The sequence below is a fragment of the Lipophrys pholis genome (assembly GCF_963383615.2).
Source record: "Lipophrys pholis genome assembly, chromosome: 9".
Taxonomy (NCBI): domain Eukaryota; kingdom Metazoa; phylum Chordata; class Actinopteri; order Blenniiformes; family Blenniidae; genus Lipophrys; species Lipophrys pholis.
Genome location: NC_137639.1, coordinates 26,789,513 through 26,816,486, shown reverse-complemented (window position 1 = coordinate 26,816,486; position 26,974 = coordinate 26,789,513). Strand labels below are relative to the sequence as shown.

Below are 26,974 nucleotides of genomic sequence, written 5' to 3'. Positions count from 1 at the left end.
AGGTTTAAACGCGGGCGTGAAATCAGGTTGGACATGGAGGCGAACTCCAGCTCGGTGTTGCCTGCTGATACGACTTGACAGTGTCATTTTTTTTGACAGGATGCTTTACTTCATGAACTGGGTCGCTTAAAAGAAAAAATGTTTGTGCCAATTATTAAAAACATCATGTTATAGTTTTAGTTTAACTTAAGATTCAATAATATTTCCAACACTGCTTTTTATTTCTCATTTGTCATGAAATTGCTTCGTATTCATTGTCAATATAGCACACAAAATCTTCTGTTTGCCCACATTCTGTGAAAAAATGTCTAACTATTCAGTGTAATAGTGTCAAAACACTGAAGAGAATTTTTGAGAATGTCAATAATGTCACAGATCGGAAGGATTTCATTTCATTTTTTAGAGAAAGAGCGAGAGACAGCCAACTCACACTAACAGAGACTAACGGTGTGAAATGCAGCTATTAATACAATTAAAAGAACATTTTCTTATTGTTGTTGACGTAAATGTCACTAAAAAAGAAAATCTTATTCAACTTTCTGGAAAGTATGTTGATGGTTATTCATTTTCCTATTTAACATTTTCAGTTAATGTACAGGTAAAGTTCACACTTGTACAGAGTGACATCCTTTCCAATAAGTATAATAGAAAGGAAAAGTACAGGATAAAATGGCTAAACAGTAGCCAGAAAAAAATAAATAGGACAAAAATAATCATAACGAAGCAGATTACACATAACTGTGAAGTTTGCATGTTCTCCCTGTGCATAAGTTTTCTACGGGTACTCCAGTTTTCTTGAAAACATGCATGGGGGGTTCATTAGTGAATGTTTATGTTGGTCTGTTTGCTGTGATGAACTGGTGACCTGTCCAGGTTCTGCACATACTTAGGTGGGATTGTGTTCTGTGACCCTGAACTGGAGAAGTAGTGAAGAAGAAAGATGGATGGATGAAAGAGGGCAACACAATATAATTGAACGGGTTAGAATAAAACAAAAAGCAATGTAAGTGAAAACAAGTCAACAAAACAACATTAGAGAACAGATTAGAACTGAACAGAATAGACATAAGAGAGAGGAACAGGACAGAGCAGGGTGGAAATAGCATATAAGATACTGAATAAAGTGAAACAATATGGAATAGAATAGAATAGAATAGAATAGAATAGAATAGAATAGAATAGAATAGAATAGAATCGAGGGGGGAAACAGGAATGGAACGGGTTAGAAACAACTGTTTTGTTCTGGTGTGGCAGCGAGTCAATCCCACTGAGACCTCCCAGATTTGAACTGACTGTTTGCATGTCTGAATCTGTGTTTCAGTCGTCACTGAAAAAACACACACACACACACACACACACACACACACACACACACACACACACACACACACACACACACACAGACACACAGACACACACACACACACACACACACACACACACACACACACACACACACACACACACACACACACACACACACACACACACACACACACACACACAAGAGCAGGAGCTTCAGTGGAGAAACGCTCCACAACATCTGCAGCGAGTGACTGTTTTTACAGCAATTGGCCTCATTAGGTTTATTTCTTTAATATTATCCAGCATTATTGTGGGCCTGGCTCGAAGGTGTATTTTCTTTACATTATAAAGAGCAAAAACAGGCCTTTGACAAATATCTAAATGTTACTTAGGGCAGATTTGATCCGTTTGTTTTGGTTCCATTGTCTGTGGACTCTCAGGTCAGTCGTACTGCAGCAGTAGCACCGGTGTTTGAAGTGGTAAGTGAGGTAGAGCTGCTGGGCTCTCCACGGAGGTGTAAAGTTTCCAAACAGCTAGAGCTCCTCCAGGGACCCGACGTGGACTACAGGTGAGGTTTTTACAAGCAGAAAAAGGTTTGGCTCACAGTGTCGTACATGTACCTTGATGAAACCTAATCTGCGCTGCACCAGATGTCCATATTTGTGAAGAAAAGTTCAGTCAGAGCGTGGGAAATGATACCGAGTAGCTGCTTGTACGCCGACTGACACAGTCTGCTCTACAATTACGAATACTTGTACTTGAATAGATTCACTTGTAGATATTTTTGATGAGACATCAGTGATGGCAAGTTTAGAAAAAAGTAACTCATTAAAATAAAAGCTCAAATTTCACTTAGTGATACGGCAAGTTGGGAAAAATCTTTAAAATCTTATATAATACAACAGTAATCATCCTTCAGAGGAATGCAGCACGCTTTATATTGCAAAAATATTGGGTCATGATCACAGAACACAGGGTCAAAAGAAGCGCATTGAGAAAAAAAGATATGCACATTGACTAGCAAAGATTTGGGAAAAATCTTCTAGGAACCCATTGTCCTGCAGTACAGAGATATCCCAGAGCTGTAACCTGCCTGGAGTACCCAGAAGTACAAAGTTACCGGTGCTCAGAGACATGGCCACGGTCAGGAAGGCTGAAATCTCACCACAGCTGAACAGGACACATAAGGTGAAATGTAAAGAAGCACCTTTTCAAAGGTTTCATGGACGGATGAAATGAGAGTAACTTGAGGGACCAGATGGCTTGAGATGGAGTTTTAAAAAAGTAGGTCACAATTAGGGATGCGCCAATATTGACACCAGTACCAGGTACGACACTGCACAGAATACTCGTGAAAGCTTCCCGATACAACCCAGCGAGTACTACGTGATGTCAGGCGTCAGATCCAAGGTACGGAAGAGAGACTGTAAACATTGTTCTGCTGAAATATCAAGAGGAGGTGAGAGATAGTTTGTTTAACACCAGTAACTTAATCGCCAGAGACATTCAGAACAGCAGAGTTAGAACGATGTCGCTCATTAGTTTACCTGCCCAGTGGATCCAGGAGGATTTTACTCCCGAGCTGTGCTACATACTACATGCTGCATATTAAGGATTTTCGGGGCTCAAACTCCAGTGGTGCTACTTGCTAAACATGATGAAAATATGGCATTTAAAAAGTATTCATATGGATACTCAGCAGTTAGTTAGTACGCTACTTGAACTCGTCTTTTTTTTTTTTTTTTTTTTTTAATGGTACCGGTGCATCCCTAGTCCAAATGCTTTCATCCAAACGCCTCTTGGGAAGAAAACAAAAAACAAAACAGACCAAAGTCTTTATCTTCAACAAACCAGAAAAGACTCAGAGCTGGTCATCCTCCGTCACAACAACACACACCTTCCAGCTGCCCTTCATACATATCCTGTACCACTCTTCTCTGCCTTTTCCAAATCCATAAAGATACTCTGCAGCTCCTTTTGGCCTCCTCTGTACTCCTCCATCTGCAGGATGGAATAAGTCTTGCAACAAAACAAAACCCCCCAAAAATTATAAAAACCAGACCTGGTCTCTTTATTGAGACCAGTGTTTATTTGTCAGACCACGCATCCAGTAAAAGAAATCAGCTTTTAATGAGATCCAAGCTTTTATTTAAAGTGTTATGGTTCCTATTTGCATCCTTTCAAGGTAAGATCAACAAAAACCAGGATGAAAGACGGCCGTGTATTTGTTGGTTCGTTCAACTTTCTGATGTTTAAACTTGGAAAAACGGTCATAAAAGCACAGAATTAAAAATAATTATTGAGAAACACAAACTGACAGTGAGCTGGATTCCTCACCATTGTGTCTTTAAAGTGAAAAACAGACTAATGAGAAAGATTTGCGCAGATGCTTTTAGTTCTGCTGTGACAAAAACAACTAGATCCCGTCCGAATTAAACCTGCCGTGTGTGGACTTACAGGTTTACTGATAGACGGGCAAACCTAGCAGCACTTTTACTGAAGTAATGCTCCGTGACATTTGCACTTATTAAAACAGAGCCGCTGGACTTTTGCTGAGGTGAAACACACACGTCACATTGCATGTTTTCCAGGTTCCGTTGACTTCATTACTGAGCTGCCGATTCTCCTGCTGCCAGGTCTGAATTAGAGAAGGTAAGAAGTTGAAATTGGCTTTTATGGAATTCAAGAACTTGTGTGTTTTCAGTCTGTAACTACACGCCACAGCTGCTGTGCTGCTCCCAGAACTGCCAACATCCACCGGCTCGTCTCTCCTCACTGCTTCACACATCTGCTTTTCACATGACAACAACAAGAACACAGCGAGCACCGGCGGAGAACGGGAACAGGCCGAGGTCTGGAGGACGTGGGCGAGAGTCGAATCTCGGGTTGCTCTTTAGCAACAGAGATCAATCGTACTTCCAGAGATCACCGTAAGTCCGTCAGTTCGCACTAAATTATACGTTTGACTAATTAGTTGAATCGAATGAGGTCTTATTTCCAGCAACTCAAGTCACCTTTCAGTCCACCAGGACAGTAATCTTTCTATATAGATGCATAAATGAATGAATGAATGAATGAATGGATGAATGAATACCATTATCATAACTTCACTATTACATGAAATACACATTTGAAAACACAAAGGAAAAAGATCAGAGGGTGGTACTATAAGAAGAAGAAAAAAATTTATTTGATGGATGGGTGCTGCTTCTGCACATGCGTGAGGGATGGATAATAACAATAATGTTTCCTCGCGAGTGTCACGACTCCCAGTCCATATTCTTCTGGGACTTGGTAGTTTTATAGTTGACAGTCATTGTAATAACAATCCAACTTGGTCGTCTGTGTGCACTTCTATTGTTAATGTTTATAGCGTATTGTTCTCTTTCTGCATGTGTGTGTGGTTTCATTCAAATAAACAACAGCCCAATATGCTAACTATATCGTTTTCAGCGTTTCTGCCATTTCCATGTAAACGGACATACGTTTTTCAAAACGTTGCTGTGTGAACCTGAAACTTTTCTGACACAAAAATGCAAAAACCATGTGTTTTCTTTTGAAACGTTGTTTTGAACAGGGCCTAAGTTTGGATTCACTATCGGAAAGAATCACACGTTTGCACAGTAAATCTGTGAAGGTTTTATATGTTTTGTAAAAACATGAGAACAATGTGTGGTGTGATTTGAACCTGGATCAGCCATTAACGCCTGATGCTTCAGACTTTGTCCTGTTTCACCGTAAAAATGGTATAAATAGCTTGTTTTGTTGGAAAAGATTTCTTTAAAGCTTAATCTACCTCAACTTCTCTGAGTTGGACTTCAAATGTCACCCAAGAAATTCAAGCTTGTGTCAAAACCTTCAACTTTCCAGCTAAAAGAGGATCTAAAGCAGTGGCGGTAGAAAACTATTTGTTGGAACATTTCATTTCAAATGAAGTTTATAAATGAAAACATTTTTTTTTACTTACAGCTCATGCTGTTATGGAACATAAATAGACTGAAAGATACATGTGAAATACGAAACGATTGTGCGATTGATTGAAAAAGCTTTCATGTGTGAACTCACCCAAATAACAACCAGCGGGTGCAGAAGAGCTCGGTTCTCTGCCTCTAAAGCCAAAAGCAGATTCTCCACTTCAGACAGGCAACCGTGGCTCACCTGATGACCAACAGAATCAAACGGATCAGGCCTGAGCTGAAGCTGACCATTTACACTGACATGCTGTCATTCCACAGCAAAACTAGGGCTTAAAACGGACACTTACAGACACCTGGATGAAGTTCCACTCTCCGAACGGATACCTGGCGCGCTCTCCCGTCAGATCTGGGATGACATCCAGCTCCTGCGAGAGTGAGAGATACCTTTGAGGTGCACATGCAGCTGATAATATGTTGCCTGAGTGATAACATTTTAGGCAGCGCCGGGGTCCTGAAGCATTCGAGGCCGAGTGACTGATCGGCTCCAGCGCTCAAAGGTCAAAAGCCTTCTGGTTTCTGTTTCAGCCACTTCTTCAATCATTTAGTGTGAGAGTACACCCACCTGTTTCCCTGCTATGAATCACTCTATGATTAGAGAAAAGGAAAAAAAAGAAGAAGAAATAGACCTTTATTTTACGGCGGCGTGGCTTATTTCCATCAACTATACTCAGAATCTCATTACAAGAAATGAGACAGAATAAATACAACAACAAAAAAAAGAGAGCGCGAAACAATTTCTGGGCCCCTTTAATACATTTGAACTGGCATGAAAAATCCTGCCATATGCAAAAGACAGGACCAGCAATCGTACATAAGCCAAGTTAAATTTCATTACGCTGCAAATTGAGTCGGAGGCCGACGTGCGGCCAAGAACTGTAAAAGCTTTTCTGCTCCAAGAAACGGGACATTTAGGTTCTGATCTTTCCATTTAGTTCGGCCTTGGCATACAAATGACACGACGCAAACCCACTAGCGCCCCGTGTCCACAGCTCCCTTTTCACATCCATCTCGGTTGGTGGAGCTCTAATTGCAGCCTGGTACTACAATATCACACATGCAGGAAATAAACACTGATATAAACATCCAGTGTCTGTGTTTGGCAACGGGATGCAGTTGTTCAACCCATTAAAATAACAGGGTGATTTGAAATGTGAAAGTCTTATGGAAAACACATGTAGGAGAGTTCATTAATCCTGAAAGATAACTGCACCATGGCACCAAGGGGTGGGAATCATTTCGCTCCAAAACGTAGATTTGCTGGGTTTGAGAAGTTCTGTCGTGATCTAAACCAGGCTGGCCATGAAATCCCAGAGTGCCCCTGTTTATTTAAGTTCAGTCAAGGCCTCGAAAGTAAAGGAACCACAGAACGAACCTCCTCGACCAAACGAGAAAAACAACATTTCATTCTGGTAGCAATAAATACATTTTAATAAAAACAAAGTGGAATGTAAAAAAAAATCCCCTCACTTTGAAGAAGTGGTGAAGTAAGTGAGCACATTATTCTATTTGTATGTAGAAATTGGGAAAGTGTTTCACATTATTTCTTCCTTGGAGCCCTCACGTTTGTCACCGAGACAAGCTGTGGACGCCATTGTTGATTTCTGATTTGACGAAACATTACAGTGAATCCAAACACTGACGGATGTCCCCGCTCTCAACAACATACAGAAGAAGGAGCCTCAAACTAAATGCAAAGGGCAGTTTTCCATGTCAACTCAAAGTTCTAGAATTTGTCTTTTCTTATTTCATCATCCAGAGCAGACAAAAAAAGAAAAATCCTCCATTAAAAAGAGACATTTATTTAGCAAATTGCCATCTAAGCTCATTATTCATCACTATCAGTTGCTGAAAGCCCCCCCCAAAAAAGGCGTATTTTGTCTGTTGAAATTATAAATCCTCTTGTTGGCTGAGAATGATTATTAAAAACCTTCACAATGTTGATGTACGATTCTTGGGATTGTCTTTGATGTGAACTGCATTCAAAAAATATCAGCACACATCAAGATAAAAGTATTAGTAATGTGGGCGAGCCTGCAGAGGAGGTGATCTGACTTTAATAATCTGCACTTTGTGTCAATGAAACACGCCTGTGTTGACTTTATTCTGAACTCAGTGAAGTAAAAAGCTAAATATGTGATGCCTCCCAATTATGCAAGAATACATCTGGGGAAAAGAGTAAAGTGTGGCGGAATGCAGCTGTAAAACTGCTCAATTTGATGGATTTTGCATCGGGGGAAAATAACGTTTTCAACTCCATCCTAAATGTTGCACGCAAAGATTCATTTGCAAAAGCAAAACCCGTTGTTACCACGTGGTATACTTGTTTATATCACCTTACTTCTCTTATTATGGGACATTTCAGTTACATTTTGCTAAGATCTTTTGTAGACATGGCCACTACCTGTTACGGTCTGGAGCCTCCTGTCCTGATCCGTCTTCACCGAGTGCATCTCTATCTTATCTGTTAATCCTCTGCTTTTTTCTCCTTCTGTCCCTAAACCCCAACCAGAATAGCAGAAAGCCGCCACCTCCGAGCCTGGCTTTGCAAAGGTTCATTCCTATAAAAACAGGAGTTTTTCCTTTGTATTTGTTAAGTTTTCTCCATAAAAATGTCCTGAAATGACTTTGTTGTAAATAAAATTGAATTGAACTGAATTCAGCATTCAAACTCTGAGGTTAAAGATCAGGACGTGAAAAAAATACACAATGATGCAACAAAAGAAGCTGAAATTCTACTGTAAAAAGCACACTCGCACAGAAAAGCTGGAAAGATAGTTGATGTTGAGATTGACTGACAACTGGACGTCACAACTGTGGTATCATCGTAGCTAAAGAGCATTATCGTAATTTAGACAGAACAATCTGAAAAACTTGCATGTGAGGTGAATTACTTTCAAGTGTGTGTGGTTGTCTGTCTCTGTGTTTGTCCTGTGGTGGGCTGGTGATCTGTCCAGAGTGTATCCTGCTCTCGCCCTTAGTAAGCTGGGATCGGCTCCAGCGTCTCACGAGCCTGCGCAGGATGAAGCGGCATAGAGGAACATTTTGAAGCGACAAAATAACAAAAAACGGAGAAAAAAAATCCACAAAACTAAACAAAAGCCTTCAGTTTTAACTACATGTTCAGTTAAAACTATAATGTTTTTGTCATTCAGTGTCAAAAAGGAGTGAAGAATGAAGACCAACACTTCCCCAGTCCAACTCCTTCTTTAAACTGAAAAATATTGGCAAGTCCAAGCACATGCTGTCATGCCGGAGTTAAAAGCTCTTCGTTTGTGTTCATGTATACTTTAGATTTCAACAGTTGCACCTGTTACACCTCAGGTTTGAATTGCTCTTTTTTGGGCTGTTTGACTTATTTTATATCATTTGAAACTCCAATGAGAGAATAAATGCATGCTGGGAAAGATGCCGACCTAAAGTTGGCGTCGGCACTCACAGCTGTGACCTCGTGCTCCCGGATCAGTACTAACAAGGTGTTTCTGAGAAGGGGCTTCGTTTCATTTTGAGATTGTGCCATGGAGCCGGGGTTAAAAGACAGTCCTTCTGCAGGAAGGTGTTTCCTGGATTTAACGTGACACATTCATTTTGGGATCAATTTTGGATCAGCTTCTGCTGCTTTCTCCCTGTAAGCCTGGATTGAAAGTGAATCAAATGAGCATCACTCAGGTGACACCCCACTGAAAGAATACCTGATCCTATTCTTACTCTGTGTGTCTTTGTGCGCGGCCGCTGCCAAATCCTCCACCTGCACACACGCTCGCATGCACACTTCATCCCTGTATTGGATTCAAGTAATGGCAGCAGGACAAAGCTTCATCTTCCGCCTCTTCCACTCGCCTTTCATCCCCCCTCATTATTCTCCCCGCCTCACGAAACTAACCCAAAAGGATGTATCTGGTTCCGAACACGCGCACCGGAAAAAACACAACCTCCGCCGGCCACCTGAGCACATACGGGAACGGCTCCAATCGGCGACTCCAAAGAGGCCGACGGCGACCCCAATCCGTCTCTGGGGCCCGGTCCAGGGCCAGACAGCAAGATCCGCTCGCTTTGACACCGGCTGACGAAAGACTTGGAGCCACTTTAAAGGAGGAAGAACTGTTTGGATTACTGTGGAACATGGAAACATGAAAAGTGGCGTGCCCTGCAGCAGCCCTCCTGCAGCTCCCCACTGTCAGCAGTTACAACGGGAGAATATACATACGTCAGTCTGATCCGGGAAACATGTTTCGCCCACACAAAGCCATGTGTGGGCGATTTGTTTTGCCTTGACCCCAGCAATGACGAATAGGAGGCGTGATGAAACATCCATCATAAAATTCCTGAAGCCGATAATGGTTATTTAACATATGTTAGAAACGTGTTGATTTGATCCCATCTAGATTGGGTTTTTTTAAGAGGAAATACTATAAAATGCATTTGATAGTGGTTTTCCTTCAAAAGACTTAATAAACTGCAAGAAATGAAAGAATATTATTAAAAGAAATATATGGGCAACCTTCATACAGAATTTATAGAGCCCTCAACATAAGAACATGTGAAATAAATAAGGTAAACTCAAATAAGTAATGTTAAGTTTTAAACTAAACCAGTAACAATTTAGTCTAGACCAAATAAGAATAAAGTTATATTAAAGTACATCACAGCAGCCTAGAATAAAGAAGAAAACTAATTAAAGTCTATATTAAGTCAATGGAATAGAAACAAAAAAGAAGTTACAACATAATGTAATGTAAACTTTCATCAAGTAAAGTATTAATGGAAATGGAAGTATTAAGCAATCCAGAATAAAACAATTATTTGCGGGCCTAAATTTGTAACAGATTTTTATTAGTTGTTTGTTTTGGATCATTTTCTAATGAAGACTTCTTAACTTGTCAATATCTGCAGAGAACTCATTTTAATCAACTTCACACAAATGTAAAAATTACAACAAAGTTAGAAAAAAATGTGACGTCTTTGTTGTTTGAGTTCGTTGTTACGTGGCTAAACTACAAGCAAACTCAGTCAATGAGGAGGATGAGGAGATTTCACATGTGGAAGCTTTACGGCGGTGGATGGCGTCAGCTTTAATATCTCCGTCTGTCACTCTTCGGTTTTGCATGCGGATGCTGTTTTCCTTTTTCTGTGAGGAATAATCTTACAAATCAAACAGAGGATGTTTGCAACATGCGCCGGAGGCAACATGGGAATTAGATGTGCCCGAAGGATGATTAATAGTGAAAGGGAGGCATATGAAGTGTATGAGGAGGAGGAGGAGGAGGCAAGAGCTCGTCGCCATGCACTCAATTAATCAAGTAAACTTTCACAGTGCAGGAAATTTGACTGCCATCTGCTCTCCTGCATGGAGGGGAGTGAGAGGTGGAGGTCGGCTATGGATGGAAGAAGGGAGGGAGAAAATGATGATGATGATGATGAGGAGGAGGAGGAGGAAAGCTGCAGAGTGTGGACGTCCCAGACAAACTCCATTAGAGGTCTGACTGCAGATGGCGAATCTCACCAGCGGGCCACCCAAGTGGAGCTCACCCTGAGTTTTCAGGGGGATTTTTCAGTCAAGCACGAGAGAGACAGCGATGTGGTCGATGGAGGGAAAGTTTAATGGGAAACTTGTGAGATTCCTCTGCGACACTGTCGCCAGCAAAACGAGGCTTTTGATTAGCAAGAAGTTATCCAACCTCAGGGGTCGTTCTGTGAGTTTGCATGTTCCACCTGTGCATGTGGGGGCTTTTCTCTGGGTGCTCTGGGAAACGTGTGTCCGAGGCCGTTGGTTGATCAGTGTGAGTTAACATTTCCACATGTGCACGTTTGAGGTGAGACAACAAAGCAACTATTTGGATAAACAAAGATTCTCTCAGGATGTGCGGTGGTATAGTGGTGAGCACCGGCTGGAGTTCAGTCTTAGGCACGCTTACGTGTGGAGTTTGCATGTTCTTCTTGGGCATACATGTTTGTTTGTTTTCTCTCAAACACTGATGTTGTCGTGTACGAATGACAAACGAACAAACGAACGAATGTTCCATATGAACCAGCAGCAAACATTTTGAAACAAGGAAGCCATAGTTTGAAAAGCACCCAAATGCAGGATTCCTGTTACTGGTGAATTAACATGTTCTGTTTCCACGGTAACCAAGTTTTAGAAATTTCAAGTGACCAGAATCTTACAGCGATGTTTCACTTCATTTTTCAAAATAGTTGAAGAATTGGTAACAGAATTGGTGCCAACCTGTGTGATCGTGATTGAAACGGAATTGAAAGCCAAACTCAACACCCACCATTTCCACAAACCCGGCAGCTTTTTGCAGAGCTTCAGCCAGAGTCACAGCTCGTGTCACTCCACCGGTGAGGACGCAGGCCGATCGGGACAGAGTCTCTGAGGATAAACAACATCGCATCTGTTAACGGAGGCACTGGCATGGACAGTCTGAGGATGTTAGGGACAAAACAGCTGCTGATACTTTCAAAGTAAAACTTAAAACTCATATATCCAGCAAGACTTTCAATCAAAGGAACCTGTCTACATTTGTTTATCCTTCTTGAGAAATCAAAATTGGATGAATGTGATGATTCTTCGGCGTTCATGTAAATGAGACAATCGGATTTCTGAATTGGATTGAAATCTAAGCTGTTGTTACAAAACCGGGCTCGAATATTGTTGTGTCATTTGTGAATAATGCAGATGAGTGAATTATTGTAATGACTTTGCTCTTTTTCACTAAACTTTGGTCCAGACCAAAGAGTCATACAATAAATGTGAAAACTATTTTAATACATTAATTCAATGTGGCATGATATGATTAGACACGGTTACTCCCAGGACTTCGGCCACCATTTTTCTGCAAAAAGCACGAATTAGAGTTGAAGGGAATTCAGCTGTGATGATGCCACTGTTTGATCACGTTCATCCCAATTGGCCCGAGAATCAGAAAATGATCTCACTTGGTCCAAGTCGAGGTAAATTCTTTCCATAATTCAATTTAATTTCTGTGTGTTGATGATGATTTTGAAACTATTTTATAATCTGAGGGGGAAAAAATTCTGATTTCTAAAATAACATGTCACATGATTGTAATTTAATCTGTGGAGTTAAAGTATGTAATAGATTGAAAATAGAGTGAAAGCAGCACTCAAACATGGAATCATTTCAAATCGTTTTTTTTATTGAGGACTGTATGGTGGCGTTCGATTCTGAGCCGGATCCTTCTGTGTGGAGTTTGCACGTTCTGAACTAAAAGGAATTTCCCAAGAGGATTGATAAAGTTTGAATACTTAGTTATTGTGTAGAAGAATTCAGGTGGTCCAGAGATTAATGAAGCCAGATTGGGATTAGAGGTTCACAAGTTCAAACCCCACAGCTGACAGATCATCAGTTTTTATTTGTACATTTATTGAAATTCATGATGCATGGATGGGTTGGTACTTTTTAATCTCACTGTACTGGTGACCATGACAATACAGTTTCCATTCTATTCTATTCTGTGGGTGAATGAGCAAGACCGTCTGCGTAAGGTCATGAATCCAAGTCAAAGCAGGTCATCAAGGGCAAACTCTTCAAAAATTCAAGCCATATTTTATTCCGACTTGTACAAACTAAACGTGGTACACTATGTTCAGGGTTGAGCTTTAGCCATGATAACATATCAATCACCGGATTATAGTATGTGAAAAATGAACAAGAAGTCATAAATCTCAGAACATTTCTGGTCTCGTTAGGACAGGCTATCGGCCAAGGTTAATATCTCGCTCATTAATGGAAAAGCCTGCCGTTACACTGAGACAGTGTTGCTGATAAAACGGCACACATTCACACCATTAACTGTTTAAACAGCAGAGTTTCTTGGTGGGGGGAGGCGATCAGCACTATCACCACATAATTATTATTTTTTTTTTATTAATTCATATCAGACATGTGATATTTTTAACACGTGTGCAATCCTATATGCTCCACCTACCCACATACCTATAAAAATATGTACAAATCTTCACATTGCACTGAACTCCAGGAGACTGACACACTCTTCCAAACACTCGGGTCCTCTGGTCATCTGTCCTCCATGAAACTGAGCTCACACATTCAGACTTTATTGCACTATTCTATTTCATTTTCTAAATTGCCTGTGTGTGTGAGTGTGTGTGGCTGTCTGTCTCCCTGTGTTTGCTCTGCAATGGACTGGTGGCCTGTCCAGGGTGTATTGTGCCTTAACCTCTTCATTCATAGACAACTAGGATTGGCTCTCGAACCTTGCAACCTTATAAAGCGGTATAGAACATGGATTTATGGTTTTTAAAGCTCACGGTGAAGAGGGGGCTCAGCCTCCCAAAATTTTGAAACCCCCTGAATTAGAAACATCCATCGTAAATATCAAAGTTTATGGAAAAACAACACACAATCTCTTCCTTCGCAGCTGTCAGAAGACATTAACGCTCCTACATGTCCGCCTCATATTAGAGGTGATTCTCGTCGGCTGTTCTCCAGTGTGTGTCTATGCATCTACATAGAAATACACACACACACACACACACACACACACACACACACACACACACACACACACACACACACACACACACACACTGAAACAGTTGACAGTTTCTCAAAGTGACAGATCTGAGAACTTTCTCGCACATCTTTTCTGACAATCCAACAATGAATTCATTCACTACGGAGGTTCGGGGAATAACCACGGTGCACCCGATGTCATCATCAAACAGGTACTTGTTGGTCCAGGTGCCGGCAGCGTGAAATATCGGGCTGTGTTTATTTCCATTTCTCTGATTGTGATAGGCTCCCTTGTCCTGACTTGCTCTCCATAGCGTTCAGACTGTTTAAACCCATGCTATTCATACCAGGCTGAACAAAGCTACAAAGAATTTTCCCCTCTCAGAACAGTGATGGGCTCCAGTCGTCTATTCACTTCCAACTCTGGACCACACAAAAAGAGACAAAACACTCTTGTGTGGCACATTTCTGACCATTTAACCTGTCTGAGTCACTTACAGGGAGCAGCCATTCACATATACATGTCTGCATACATACGTTATAATGTACGACCATTAAAAAGTCATCCGTCTTCTCTTATGTGCTTCACATACAGGATGTTTAATAAAGACAATACAGTAACGGGAACTCACCTTTGATAATGGACTCCGCAGCAGCCAAATCCCGTTTGTAGGTCACCTGGAGGACAAAATATTTCAAATTTATACTATTACCTGACGCCAATTAAGAAAACTGTATTACTTTTTGTCAGATCCATGTGAGTGGTGTTACTTTTATGACACATGAATTTTTTTGTTTTATTAATAGCTCAACTGTCTTGTGAATTTCACTAATGAGCATTTGTGCTGACTTGAGTAACTTTTAAATGTTTATTAAATTCACTGACAACACAAAAGCTGTACTTTTGTACATTCATCTAAATTACACAAGTGAACCTTATGGCTTTGCAAGAGAAACCTTAAATCACAGAACAAACAGTATCTGTATTTCATGGCAATTCATTCACCAGTTGTTCAGATTATTATTATTTTTTCTCTAAACCAAATGCTGCACAAACAGATTGGATCGTCGCGGTTCCAAAACTACTGGATGTGAACACGCGGGGTGTCACGCTCACATGGCTACAGATAAGTCAATAAAGTCATTCTAAAGTGGTCAAGGTGATGGGGGATACGGGTTTTTAAGTTTCTTGATCGAGGAGCAAGACAGCAGTTTTCGAAAGCCAACAGACATGTCTGATTACACAATCTTAAACGCCACACTGCTTTTGCACAGTGCATCAAACTACTCAAAAGAACCACAGAAGAGGTGTAGGACGGAGTACCGGCATGTTGGAGTGAGTTGAGCCAAGTGTCAGAGCTGATGTGTGACAGAACGAAAGCAGCAGGAATCAAAGGGAAGGTTTACAAAACAGATGTGGGACCTGCTGGGATGTTTGTTGTGGAGACAGCAGCACTATATAAAAGACAGGCGGCGGAGCAGGAGGTGGCAGGATGAAGATGCTGAGATTTCTCACTGCTCATGAGCTGGACAGACAACATGAGTAAAGGGACTGCTAGAGAGAAAAAGCGAGAGAGACCGGACCGAGATAGCGGATTTATTGGACAAAGGATGTTGAAGGAGCTTTTCCAAATCGCTCTTAAAATTACTGAGAGATCTTGGCTATCAGTAATTTCCAAAGCTTTGATTCCTACAAAATAAATCTGCCTACATTTGAATAGAGTGGAGGACTTTAGAAGATGAATTAGAAACTATCTTCATGTCGAGATAACGTGAGGTCTATGTAGAAAATCTGGAAATTATTACTTGTGGAACAATTATAATAATCATATCTATTATAATTAATTAATTAATTATATAATCATGATTACAATGACGAAAAAGTGGCGCGAAATCTTGAAACGACAGTGTTGTATTTGGTGCTATACAATTACAATTAAAGTCTAATTGAATTGAATCATCTGCTGCAGGCACCTCTCACGTTTTCATCCAGAGCACGTTCTAGGTGCCCAGATGATAAATCAGTGACGGGTGCAAAACAGCAGCAGAAGCCAGAATGTCACCAACTCAGTAATCCCTAACTCTAATCGGTCCCCTGGCGGGCTCACCTTCCACAGCGTTGGCGGCCCCTCGATCAGTTTGGCGTTGGTGCCACAATACTGCAAAGCCAGATGGAGACACTCGGTGCCAAACTGGAAGTCTGACTCGGTGCACTGGAGAGGAGACACAACAGACAGAAGCGGGTGTCGATCACGATAAGTGACATTATTATGGTCCGTGTCCTTCAACTGCAATGACAGATCTCCTGGATGCTTCATTTACAGATGAAAAGTTTTCTTAATGACATACAGTATGTGTACTCAGCAAAGTCCTTCAAGCTTCATGCTGCAGTTTGCAACAGAGAGTAAAATAAGAACTCATAATGGTTTGTAGGAAACATTAGTAAGGAAAAAGAAACTAACACCGTTTTAATGCTTTGAACAATAAACCTTGGTTCAACACTCCATCTATCTATTTTGTGAATTTACTATGACAATATAGCTGAGAAATACAATATACCCTCCTGATTTTAATACATCACAATTCTCTTTGTGATCTAAAGCCAAAGTATGAAACAATTTGTGTTTTAAACAACTTTCAACAAGCCTTCACATCTTTAAAGCATTTCAATCTTAAAAAACTATGAAATACACACGCTAAACATTTTGCGCTTCCAGTAATTGCATTGAAATTTTTCATGTAAAATATGAAGCAAATCCAAGATGGTCAGGCAGGAGGTTTCTGTTAAATTAAGCAATAATAAAAAATGCTCACAAGAAACACTCCAAGCCTTGATTAATCACTTTCCATTCTCTTAATAGTTTTGCAGCACATTACTGGCAGAAAAGAAAGAACTTGGCTGTGAGAAGCGTTTAAAGGAGGGTCCATGGCGGAAAAAGTTCATCCGCTGAGGAATGTCAAGAATGCATGTACTCTCTAAATGTCCCCCACAATCTGCAATTAGGAGATTGTTGTGCTCCTTTCATGAGTCATAAAAAAAATTTCCTCTAATGTGTTTTCATTCACCGGAGGGAGAAGATTTGTCAACACGACGACGATGGGAGTCACTACAACCTTTATGTGGACCACCTGAAAACCACAACCAGTCAAACTTCACGGCAGCGAGGACATGAACTGTAACCTGACCTGCTATGTTCACTCTCGCCTCTTTTCCCAGGCCGTTCCTTCTGTCCACTCACTCCTCAGATCATTTGGCTTTGTGAAGTGAAACTTAAACTTTCTGCAGACACTTCAAAAAATATATATAAAATCCTTCTCCTTATCTTGAGCCTTTTATATTTTTCCGTCCATACTTGAGACCGGTGACACTGTTTACATAGTGGAGGCTCGTAACGTGGAGCTGCCATCACCACATTTTTCACCAAGATGCTGTTTTCTTTGGCGATAGACTGTTGGCCCTTTAACGTTTTTATCTTCTTCAGTTAAGATATAGAAGGTGCGGTACTGGTGTCACAGGGTTCTGCAGACATTTTCTCACATTATTCTGCAAAAAAAAAAAAGTTTTTCCGGATAAGTCTTTATCTGTAATCTCCTGAGGGGACGAGCAATCATTTTATCATTGGTACTGGTCAGGTAAGGAACGGTTATGTAGACCAGTACGCGTGTTTGAAAAGTTAAAAACAATTTTAATAGGAAAAATAAAATAAATTCCTTAAAAGTTAGAGCAATAAGGCATTATGTGGCTCTAGATTCTGAGGTCAGTTTTTTTTTTTTTAAACTATCAATCTAATTGTTAGAATTACAAAAAAATCATTCATCTTTTCACCTTTTGAAAATGCTACTTTTGTGTATGTACATTACAATCGTAGTAGCGTGTTGTTCTGCACATGTAGTACGTAGATGTGTACAATAACGACAATATTTGGCTCCAGAGTGTCACGACTCCCAGTCCATATTCCTCTGGGACTTGGTAGGTTTATAGTTGACAGTCGCCGCAATAACGACCCAACTTGGTTGTTTGTCTGTGTACTCCCATTGTTAATGTTTATAGCACATTCTTCTCTGCACGCATGTTTGTGTGGATTCATTACGAAAACAACCAATAGCGCTAACTTGTGGCCTGGCATGCTGACTACATGGTGTCATGGTTTTCTGCCGTTTCCGTGAAAACGGACATCGTTTTCAAAACGCTGCCGTGTAAACATGAAAACAAAAAAAATAAGGATAAACGATAAGATTTCACCTGAAACACTGTCATGTAAATGGGGCCTCCTGCACCTTCACTTTTACCGACACTCTGAATGATAACTTTGAGAGCAAAAATACCAAATCTGTATTTAACACTGTTTTCATGAAGTTGTGGAACTTCAAGTTGATGCCGATTGACTTCACGAAGAAACGACGAGGCAGATATTTGTGTTGAAATTAAAGATAACCAAAAAGATACAGCCACAAAGTTCAAACACTTCCTGACCTCTGCGAGTCAGCTCCTGCTGGGAAAGTGCCATTCCTCCAGATCACATGGAAGTTTGGATTGAGGCGATGAACTAACTCTTGTCTGGACCACAAAGATGAACTCAGGCTACCTGAGATTATACCTGGGTAATATTTTATTGAGGTATAAAGGAGAGGGCTCTTTCATTCTGGAGACCAGGGTATTGAAGAAAGAAATTACAGGAGAAATGCGCTCAGGATCTTGACGTAATTTAACCTTTGGCATTTTCTCCTGGTACAAAAGCCCTCAGTGGGGACTGGATAAAGTGTCCTCCCTTTTGTCTTTTCCGCCCTAAGTTCTTCTACCCTCAATGCACGTCAGGCTACAAATGTGTAGCTCTCAGAGATTTTTCATGAGCATGTCCTACAGTCTTAACATGACAGACACCTTACACTTTCCCTTCTTTTGAAAGGCTGAAAAGGAGGAGGGTGGCGGGGGGGGGGGGACATGCTCTTAATCGACCGCCTCCATCTCCGGCGACCTCCCCAGTTTGTCTTTTAGCAACTCGATCGGTCACGACGCCGCGGCACAAAAGTGAGCTCATTTATCTCAGAAGGCCAAAGCTAACAGGACTCTCGAAGCGGTCCGAGAGATGTGTGCCAAGAACAAAAATAACTGTAGAAAACCGGCACACAAATAAATAAAATGGAAGTTCTGCAATGATCTGCCACATTTTAGTAATAAGACCCTGCTTTCCCCAGACAAATTTGCACATTTGCGGCTTGCGTCAGAGGAAAATTCTTTCCATTTTTCAGGTACACATATTAAAACGCTCTCAACTGCTGAGGCTATTAATCTGAGTCCACCTAAATGTGCCATGTAATTTCAGTACTCCTCCGACGTTTTTTCCAACTGAGCTTTTGTTCACTTTTGTTCCACAGACTAATCGTCTCGAGTGTGGCAGAATATATTAACATGTCATTGCTTTCCCAGACGCGGCAGAGGCCAAGGGAAGGTAACAGCGCCGGTGCCACAACCCTGCAGGTACTGGCACATCAGAACGGTGAAAGCCTGAGAAAACCTATTATGATGTCGGAGAATCATAAAGCCCTTTATAGTTTTAACGGCATAAATCTCTGCCATCATTTTATAAAATCTCAGAGAGTCACATAGCAAGTATTTGGCACTGGGAACGAGCAGCACACACCTGCAGGACTTGTTGTGACCATTTTAAGAGTGTAGATGTGAAATGACAAATCTCTGGGGAAGAGACGTGACAGGTCACCAAATTCATGAATCAATTCACCTTAGATCTTTAAACCATTTTGTAGAGAGGAAATATATTTTATATGACATAGAGGTGAGGAAAGTGACATGCATCATGTTGTCAGTCTCATGCATGCTGATTTTCAAACCCATGAAAACAATCAGAAGTGTTATTATCCCTGCATTCACATCCATATTATATCAACACAAAGCTTTCGTTGCTTTTTGGGTGTCCGTTTACAACATGACAACGCCGCTCGGAGCCACTGAAAACAGCTCTCAAGGTGGAACGTTCCGAAAACGCTCCAACTCAGTCTCTGACTCCGTCTTCGTGGAAACGGGGGAAACTTTCTGAAAATGCTTGAAAATGCTGCAAGTGACATGACGCCATACTGTCCTGCGAATTTGCACCTTTAATGTTGAGAGTAACTGTAATAGTAATCAAAAATGATTATCTGTCCATTGTTAATGTTTATCGCATATTGTTCTGTGTGCGTGTCTTTGGTTTCATCACAAAAAAACAACCAACAGCACCCACTAGTGGCCTTACAGGCAAACTACATTGTTTTCAGGATTTTTTTTTTTCTGAAACAAAAATTATAAAAATGATGCGTTTTCACTTCACACGTTGTCAAACAGGGCCTTAAAGGTGAATTAAAGTGCAGGCCCTACCCTCTGATAGGCCTGAGAGATGACTTCATATGTGAATCCCTGCGGCATCTCGCTGGCTCGGAACTTGGCTCGCTCCAGAGAGTGATCCAGGTAGCCCTCCGATGTGGTGGCTATCACTGTGGAAACAAGAGGTCGGATAGCTCCAGCTGCCTGCACACAAAAACAAGTTATGTGTCATAAAGGCAAGATTTTCATCTGGGAATATGAATCATGTTTAGGAAAAAATTGTAGAGCGAGATAAGACTGTATGAATAGTGGAGTTATTCTCAAACCAGCTTTAAACAGATCACAATGTGACAGATACTGTACATATACAACCATTTCAGTTTGCTCACAGTTTGATTTGCAGAAAGACGCATACAGTTTTGATGTTCTTGGTATTTTTAGCCAAGTTAGACTGTGACAGCAGAAAACTCCTTCTTGTAGCCAATTTATGGTTTCTTGATCCGGGGATTTGCAAAGGCCCGTATGACTCCGTGCAAGGTAAATTTTCTCATCTGGACCGATCCACAAGGATCGACATGGGACTCCGTACAGAATGTTTGTGTGCATACAACAGCTTTAGGTCACGTAGAGGTTCGACACAGCAAACAGACCAAAACAGTTACCTCGGATGTTTATTTTGTGCATCCTGTAGCGAGTCACGATCAATGTGTTGGCCTCTTTAACCCATAATCCACACATACTTCCCTTTTATTGAACTTTTTGATTTCCTTTTATCCAAACACAATAAAGTAAGTTGTTGCTGTCACAAGCCGCCTCGCATTATACCTTCCACCTGTGGTTCATGTCTGCATGTAGTCAAACACACAACTACATCCAAGCATCCACATCAGTTCTGCAGTAAGATCAGGGCTTACGAGATCAGCTGTCACTCCACAGATACCGAGAGGAATCCACACACCGTTTTTCCTTTTATGGCCAGTCAACAGACATTACTTGCGCAGGAAAACCAGTTATTTTACAGCAAAACCTTTTTTAGGATGACGCTTATTTCTCTGCACTTTAGCGTTGCTAATAAATGTGGAAACCAATGAACGTGAAGTTATGTTATAACACAAGAACATAGGTAAATCTTTTTGCATTTCTTCCTTTTCAGATTAAACTAAACCTTGGATATCCTAAAATATGCTGAGTTTAACCATGATGGAAGCGTAACAAGCAGTTCTTACTCCACTTGTCCATTCAAAATGAAATCGATTCACATGAGGAGGACAAAAATGTCCCGCTCCTCTTCGCTGATTGGTGATAATGGTGAAATCAAAGGGTAAGATCGTTGTATTTTGGTGTTAAAGGATGTTCACGATGATAAATCACATAACCTTGTTAGTCCTGATAACTGTTTAGCCAAACCTGTAAATTTCAGCGAGAGCACAAATATTTCATCGTACGTTGAGTGGGCAGCTGAGCGTAACGCCGTGACAATAAACCCGCCTTGACCGGCACAGCTGGAGCGAGCACTGCCAGTACTTCCTCTGCTGGAAATGTAAAACAATCAACAATTCTGAGATAATATTTTCATCCCACTGCCGCACGACTGAAGAAGGCTTCCAGGAGCTGGCGGCCGCCGATCGTGTGTGGGCGAAGCTAAACGAAAGAAAAGCAAACACGTGTACTGCTTGTTCGAATCTAAATAAATCGGTTGTTTTTCATTGGAGACAGGTTTTTCTGTCATGAGCGCGGACCCTGGCAGGGTAACGAAGACCAGGCCGCCTGCTGTGGACTCCCATCGCGGAGCGTGCAAACACAGTCTCGGAAACACAACAGAAATGTCGGGAATGTGTCATTGGGCTGCTTCCACTACCTGTGCGACCTGCAACAAAGCTTCTCTCTCAGCACGTCAACCTGAACCATGAATCAATATGAAACCAATCTGTGTGTTTCTTCATCGATGTAACCTCGGGTTGAGCTCAAATGTTTTCCGTCTCTCACTGCGGACATAAACACCATGTTTAGGAGCGATGGGGCTGTCAGTCTCATAACAACCCAGAGGAAGATTAATGCTGCTACACAACTACGATTTAAAGGTGAGAGCCACTAAACTTGTTAGTTCTGGAAAACTTCACTTTGCTGTAGTTCAGTGTTTCAGTTTGTTTATGTTTATGCCGCTCTGTGAGAGACCTACCACTGGACACATATATAAAAGTTAGAACCCTGTCTTTCACACCAGGTGAGCAACTGGAGTCCAGCTGCCTTGGATTTGTTTATACTGTTCTCCAAACTGACCTTCTCTGGGTTTCTAAAGCACACAAACCACCAAAGTACGAGCCACAGTCGAGATTTAATTTAGCTTCGCTGGGCTTTTCCAAGTGTGGCTTCCTGGGGTTTGTTTCCTCTATTTGTTGGGGGATTAAGGGTGGCTCCCTGAGCAGCTTGTCTCCTGGAACTAGACAGTTCCTGCCCTCCGAAGCGACTGCGTTTTTTCCATGTTGTGACATTTGCTCGAGGTTTGAACACCAAACAATGGAAGGCCTGCAAAGTGAACACTTGCAGTGACTAATGGCCACGTTTCCATTTGTTTGGACTGTTCAGCGTCACAATCACAACATGGCAAGTGAAAGAATTCTGGTCTATGATTGCAGCTAATGTTAATGTTAACAACTGAGTCACAGAAATATGTCCTACATTTGAGTCACTTGTAACTTTTTAAAAGTAGGGATTTTACAAGTTAACAAGTAACTTGTGGACTGCTTTGTTTTGACACACTATATGAGATGTATCCAGCTGTATCACTGAAGTGTGTATGACAATGATGCATTTAGTAATTAGGTGCAGTTAAAGCTCCATTAGATAGTTTGAGGAAGATGCTCTATAGTTTGGATTCAAGGAAATTATTTCTTGAAGGTAATAATTGATGAAAACATTAGAATCACACTCAGCAGCACCAAGAGAGACTATCATAAAGGAAAAGGAAGCTGACCTCTAACTACCAAGGAAAGCCTTTTTCCAGTCGGATTAATTCATTCAACACCCTGTTTTTACACCACAATATTGAAAAATTGAAAATGGAAAACATTTAGTCTCTGTGCAAAATGCAAACTTTTCAGAATCGCTGCCACTGCTAATGCACACCGAGGCTGTCGTAAATAGATTTTTTGCTATACATGCAGGACTAAATGGACAATAACAACAATGTTTGCCTCCAGAGTGTCACGACTCCCAGTTCAGATTCTCCCGGGACTTGGTCGTTTTATATTCAAGAGTCACCAGGAATAACAATTCAACCTAGTCAGTCCATATAAAGGTCCGTGTTCTCGCCATTGTTAATGTTTATAGCGCACTGTTCTCTCTTTTATTACAAAAACAACCAACAGCACCCACTACAGGCCCAACATGAAAACTACACTGTTTTCATCGTTTCTGTCGCTTCTATAGAAACGGACTTCGTTTTCGAAACGCAAATTTGTTCTGAAACAAAAAACGCAAAAATGATCAATTTTCACTTGAAACATCCTGTAAATGGAGCGTAAGAAGGTAAAGCTATGAATAACTTTATCAAAACACACACTTATTTCTAAAATGAATGTGTTGGAAGTGTCATGAAGATTAATTAACGCAATAGAAGATGCATCAAAACCCAATAGTGTAGCAACAGTAGCTGTTTATGTGCATATAAAGACTTATCGGGTATTACAAAATCTAGGATTCCAACAAGCTTCACAAGTTCCCTGTTGATCTCAGTCAGTAATGTAATGTGACAAAGACTAAGCAATCAAGTGTTTAACTTCTCCACTATCACTTTGGGGAAGATTTGGGAGGGCTGGGAGTGCACAATGTGATTTAAGCTTCCTCATTAGAGCGTTTCCATCACAATTACTGAGAATACACGCTAATATGTTCCTTATGGACAGAAATCTTTCACACTGCTGTCATGAGGATTGGGTAAGTTCAGTACGATTCAAGCGCTTCTCTTCATGCAGACAGACGATGCAATGATTAGCTCCGTGCCAAAGGCAAAGATCAACGCTGGGTTAAAAGCAGAAAAGGAGATGTGAAAAATGGAGGATAAAAAAAAAAAAAAAAAAAAACGACCAAGTAAATGATTCCGCCAGTAAAAGATTCAGATTTAGGAAAATGCACTGTGATCCAGAGGGAGTACGAGTAAAACAGCTCCAATACGTTTTAAAAGCAGGCAACGTGCCAGACGAGCAGAGGAGAAACAGGTAGCTGTGTTTCTCTGGTACATTTCTGAAAAAAATAAAACAATTGGCCTCACTTTGGCCCATTTTTAATGGAAAGTGCTTCAAAGACATCCATTTGAAAAGCTTTATGGACTAAACTATAACTTGAGATGTTAACTGATGGATGGTGAGAATGATGAATAGTTGCAGATGAAACTGCAGCCAGAGAGCGTTTGGTGTTTTTGTTCGGAAAAATGCTTGAATGATTAGTAAAATAAAAATATTGATAAATAGTATGACTCCGTTGTTTTAAATTCCTCCTCATCTAAATTATCCGATCTAAACAAAAAAAAAACTGTTGAGGAAAAGCTGCAGATGGAACTTGTTAGATGGATTTAGTTTGCAAAAGTTTGCCTTCCGTCCAAATATGCTTTTTTTTTAGATATTTATTTTTTATTATTAAATTAGCTTCTTATTGTACTGACCCCTTGTTCCTTGGCAGCTATTGCTATCTTGTGCAGAAAGTCCTCCTCCACAAAAGGCCTCACTGCATCATGGATGATGACCACCTTCGGCCTGCCAGCTGAAGACCTGTCCTCCTCCTCCTCCTCCTCCTCTTCCTCGCCCAGAGCCAGCACTCCGTTGCATATCGACCTGTGACGCGTCGAGCCGCCTGGCACCACTCGAACTTTCCTGTGCTGGAAGCGCTGCACAATGTCCATCATCAGGTCCATGTTTTCTTTGGCAACAACGACCATGATGCTCTGGATCCACGACACTCTGCAAGAACACAAAGAGGAGCTCTCTGAGGGATTTGTGAGGAAGGACACTAATTTTTTAAAAGTGATCTTTAAGTAAGACTCTTTGAAATGTGTTGTGTTTTTGTCGTATTGTGGGGTTTTTTTCCCATTTATTTTAAACTAAGACTTGGAATCTATTTTTAACTTGCGAAAATACAACATAAGCATTCACAGCATGCAATTTCACCTTTTTTTTCTAATCTGAACAGCTAAAGACACATCCACCGGTGTGTTTCCAAACTTTTTGGACACAGTTGGTTCATTTAAATGCTTTGTTACGAAATACAAATCAAATTTTTGAAAATATTTAAAAAACATTTTTTTTAACTGTGTGGAGGCAAAATGTGAAAAAATCTAAAACTTTCCACTTTCTATACAGAGACAGTGTTTTCAAAAAATTTCATTTTACCCATTTACATGGAAAGGGAACCAGGGACTTTATTTGCCACAAGTATAATTATACACTTTATAACATGCAGTGGGAATTTTGCATATATTTTAGCCACACAGTATGTTTTTTGTCTGAAAATTTTCAAATTTGGCAAAGTAAATTAGCAAATACTATTCTAAATACAAACTGTAAACTGTGACAAAAAGTTCACTTTCGTTTTCTTACAATAAAGATTCAACTTCTTTAAATAATTCATGTTGTCTCTTTCATGTTGTGTTTTTAATATAATCAGCGGTTCAAAACATTCATGTATGTTCTTCAAAATGACTCAACTTTAAGGGATAAGGATTTTACATTATAGAGATTTTAATTACACTTTATATTCATGAAGAAACTTCATATTGAGTCCCCTGGATGTGCAGTGGAGGGGCCTAACGGCAGCTTTCTGCCCAGGGGCCGCTCAAGAGCGTTAGTGCGGCCCTGGAGTGGAGCGATTCAGTTTTCCTTCAGTTTACAAACACTAACTCCATCTGATTTCACTTTTTAATGTTTTCCTACCTCTCAAAAGCCTGGATAGTGTAGCTTATGAGCGGCCTGCCCAGAAACGAGCAGAACTGTTTCGGTGTCTGCAGTCCGGTCCTCTCTCCGGTGCCGCCGGCAGGAAGGACCACAGACACCGGGAAATCCACGCAGCGCTCTGCGGGCTGCTGTGCGCTCATCCCGGCCTCGCGGCTTGGGAAAACCCCAGGCTGAGCGGGCCTGTCCGGTTCGCGCTCGTCACCCTGCAGCACCTTGATGGGACTGAGCTCCATCAGTTCAGCGGGGTAACGGAGCAGGGCTCCCCGACAACGAGAGATCCATTCCCGCTAGATGGGCGGGGAGGACCGCGGCAACGTGTAGGGATGTTTGGAGGAAACTGTGAAGTTATAAAATCACGATGAAGTACATCCGGTGAATACTTTCATAATGAGAGAGCTTAGTTTGGTCCTGATATAAAGTCAATACAACTTCAATGATTCATCATTAAATCCTCAACAAAACTACATTCCCTGATTCATTTTATGATTTTTTTTTTTTTTTAAATGATTTTGGATTTTTATCTGCTGTAAATATTTATGGTAATTTTTACATATCTATAGTTGAATTTTTAAATTCTATGTTCATCCTCAATCCCTCCTATGTTGTTTACTATAAATGGACTGTACTTTAATTTTCTTTTCCATCGACCTTTTAGTTAAGCTTCGTTTCTTTCATAGTTTTGAGTGAGTTTATATAAACTATAGCGGTATGTACATAATAGAGATATTGTGTTTATAATTATGTGTGTATGCATATATGTAAATATGATTTATGAAAACATGTTGTGATTTCCATCCCTACATCCATCTTCTATACCACTTTATCATGTTCAGGGTTGCTGGACAACCACAGAGAGACAAACAACTACACACACTCTTCCCACCTAAGGGCAATTTAGGGTCACCAATCAACCTCACATGCATGTTTTTTT

At 40.8% G+C, this 26,974-nt stretch overlaps 1 protein-coding gene across 1 annotated transcript in view; it reads right to left on the bottom strand.

Moving 5' to 3' along the window:
• Positions 1–26,384, bottom strand: part of crppa (CDP-L-ribitol pyrophosphorylase A) — a 53,732-nt gene extending 27,348 nt beyond the window's left edge. Inside the window, exons 1-8 of the mRNA XM_080470681.1 lie at positions 26,023–26,384; positions 24,759–25,053; positions 20,153–20,302; positions 15,888–15,992; positions 14,412–14,457; positions 11,555–11,652; positions 5,570–5,647; positions 5,371–5,463 (exon numbers count right to left, since the gene is read on the bottom strand). Coding sequence (XP_080326807.1) covers positions 5,371–5,463; positions 5,570–5,647; positions 11,555–11,652; positions 14,412–14,457; positions 15,888–15,992; positions 20,153–20,302; positions 24,759–25,053; positions 26,023–26,276 — 1,119 coding nt within the window. The 5' untranslated portion in view covers positions 26,277–26,384. The remainder of the gene's footprint in view (positions 1–5,370; positions 5,464–5,569; positions 5,648–11,554; positions 11,653–14,411; positions 14,458–15,887; positions 15,993–20,152; positions 20,303–24,758; positions 25,054–26,022) is intronic.
• Positions 26,385–26,974: the final 590 nt, after the last annotated feature.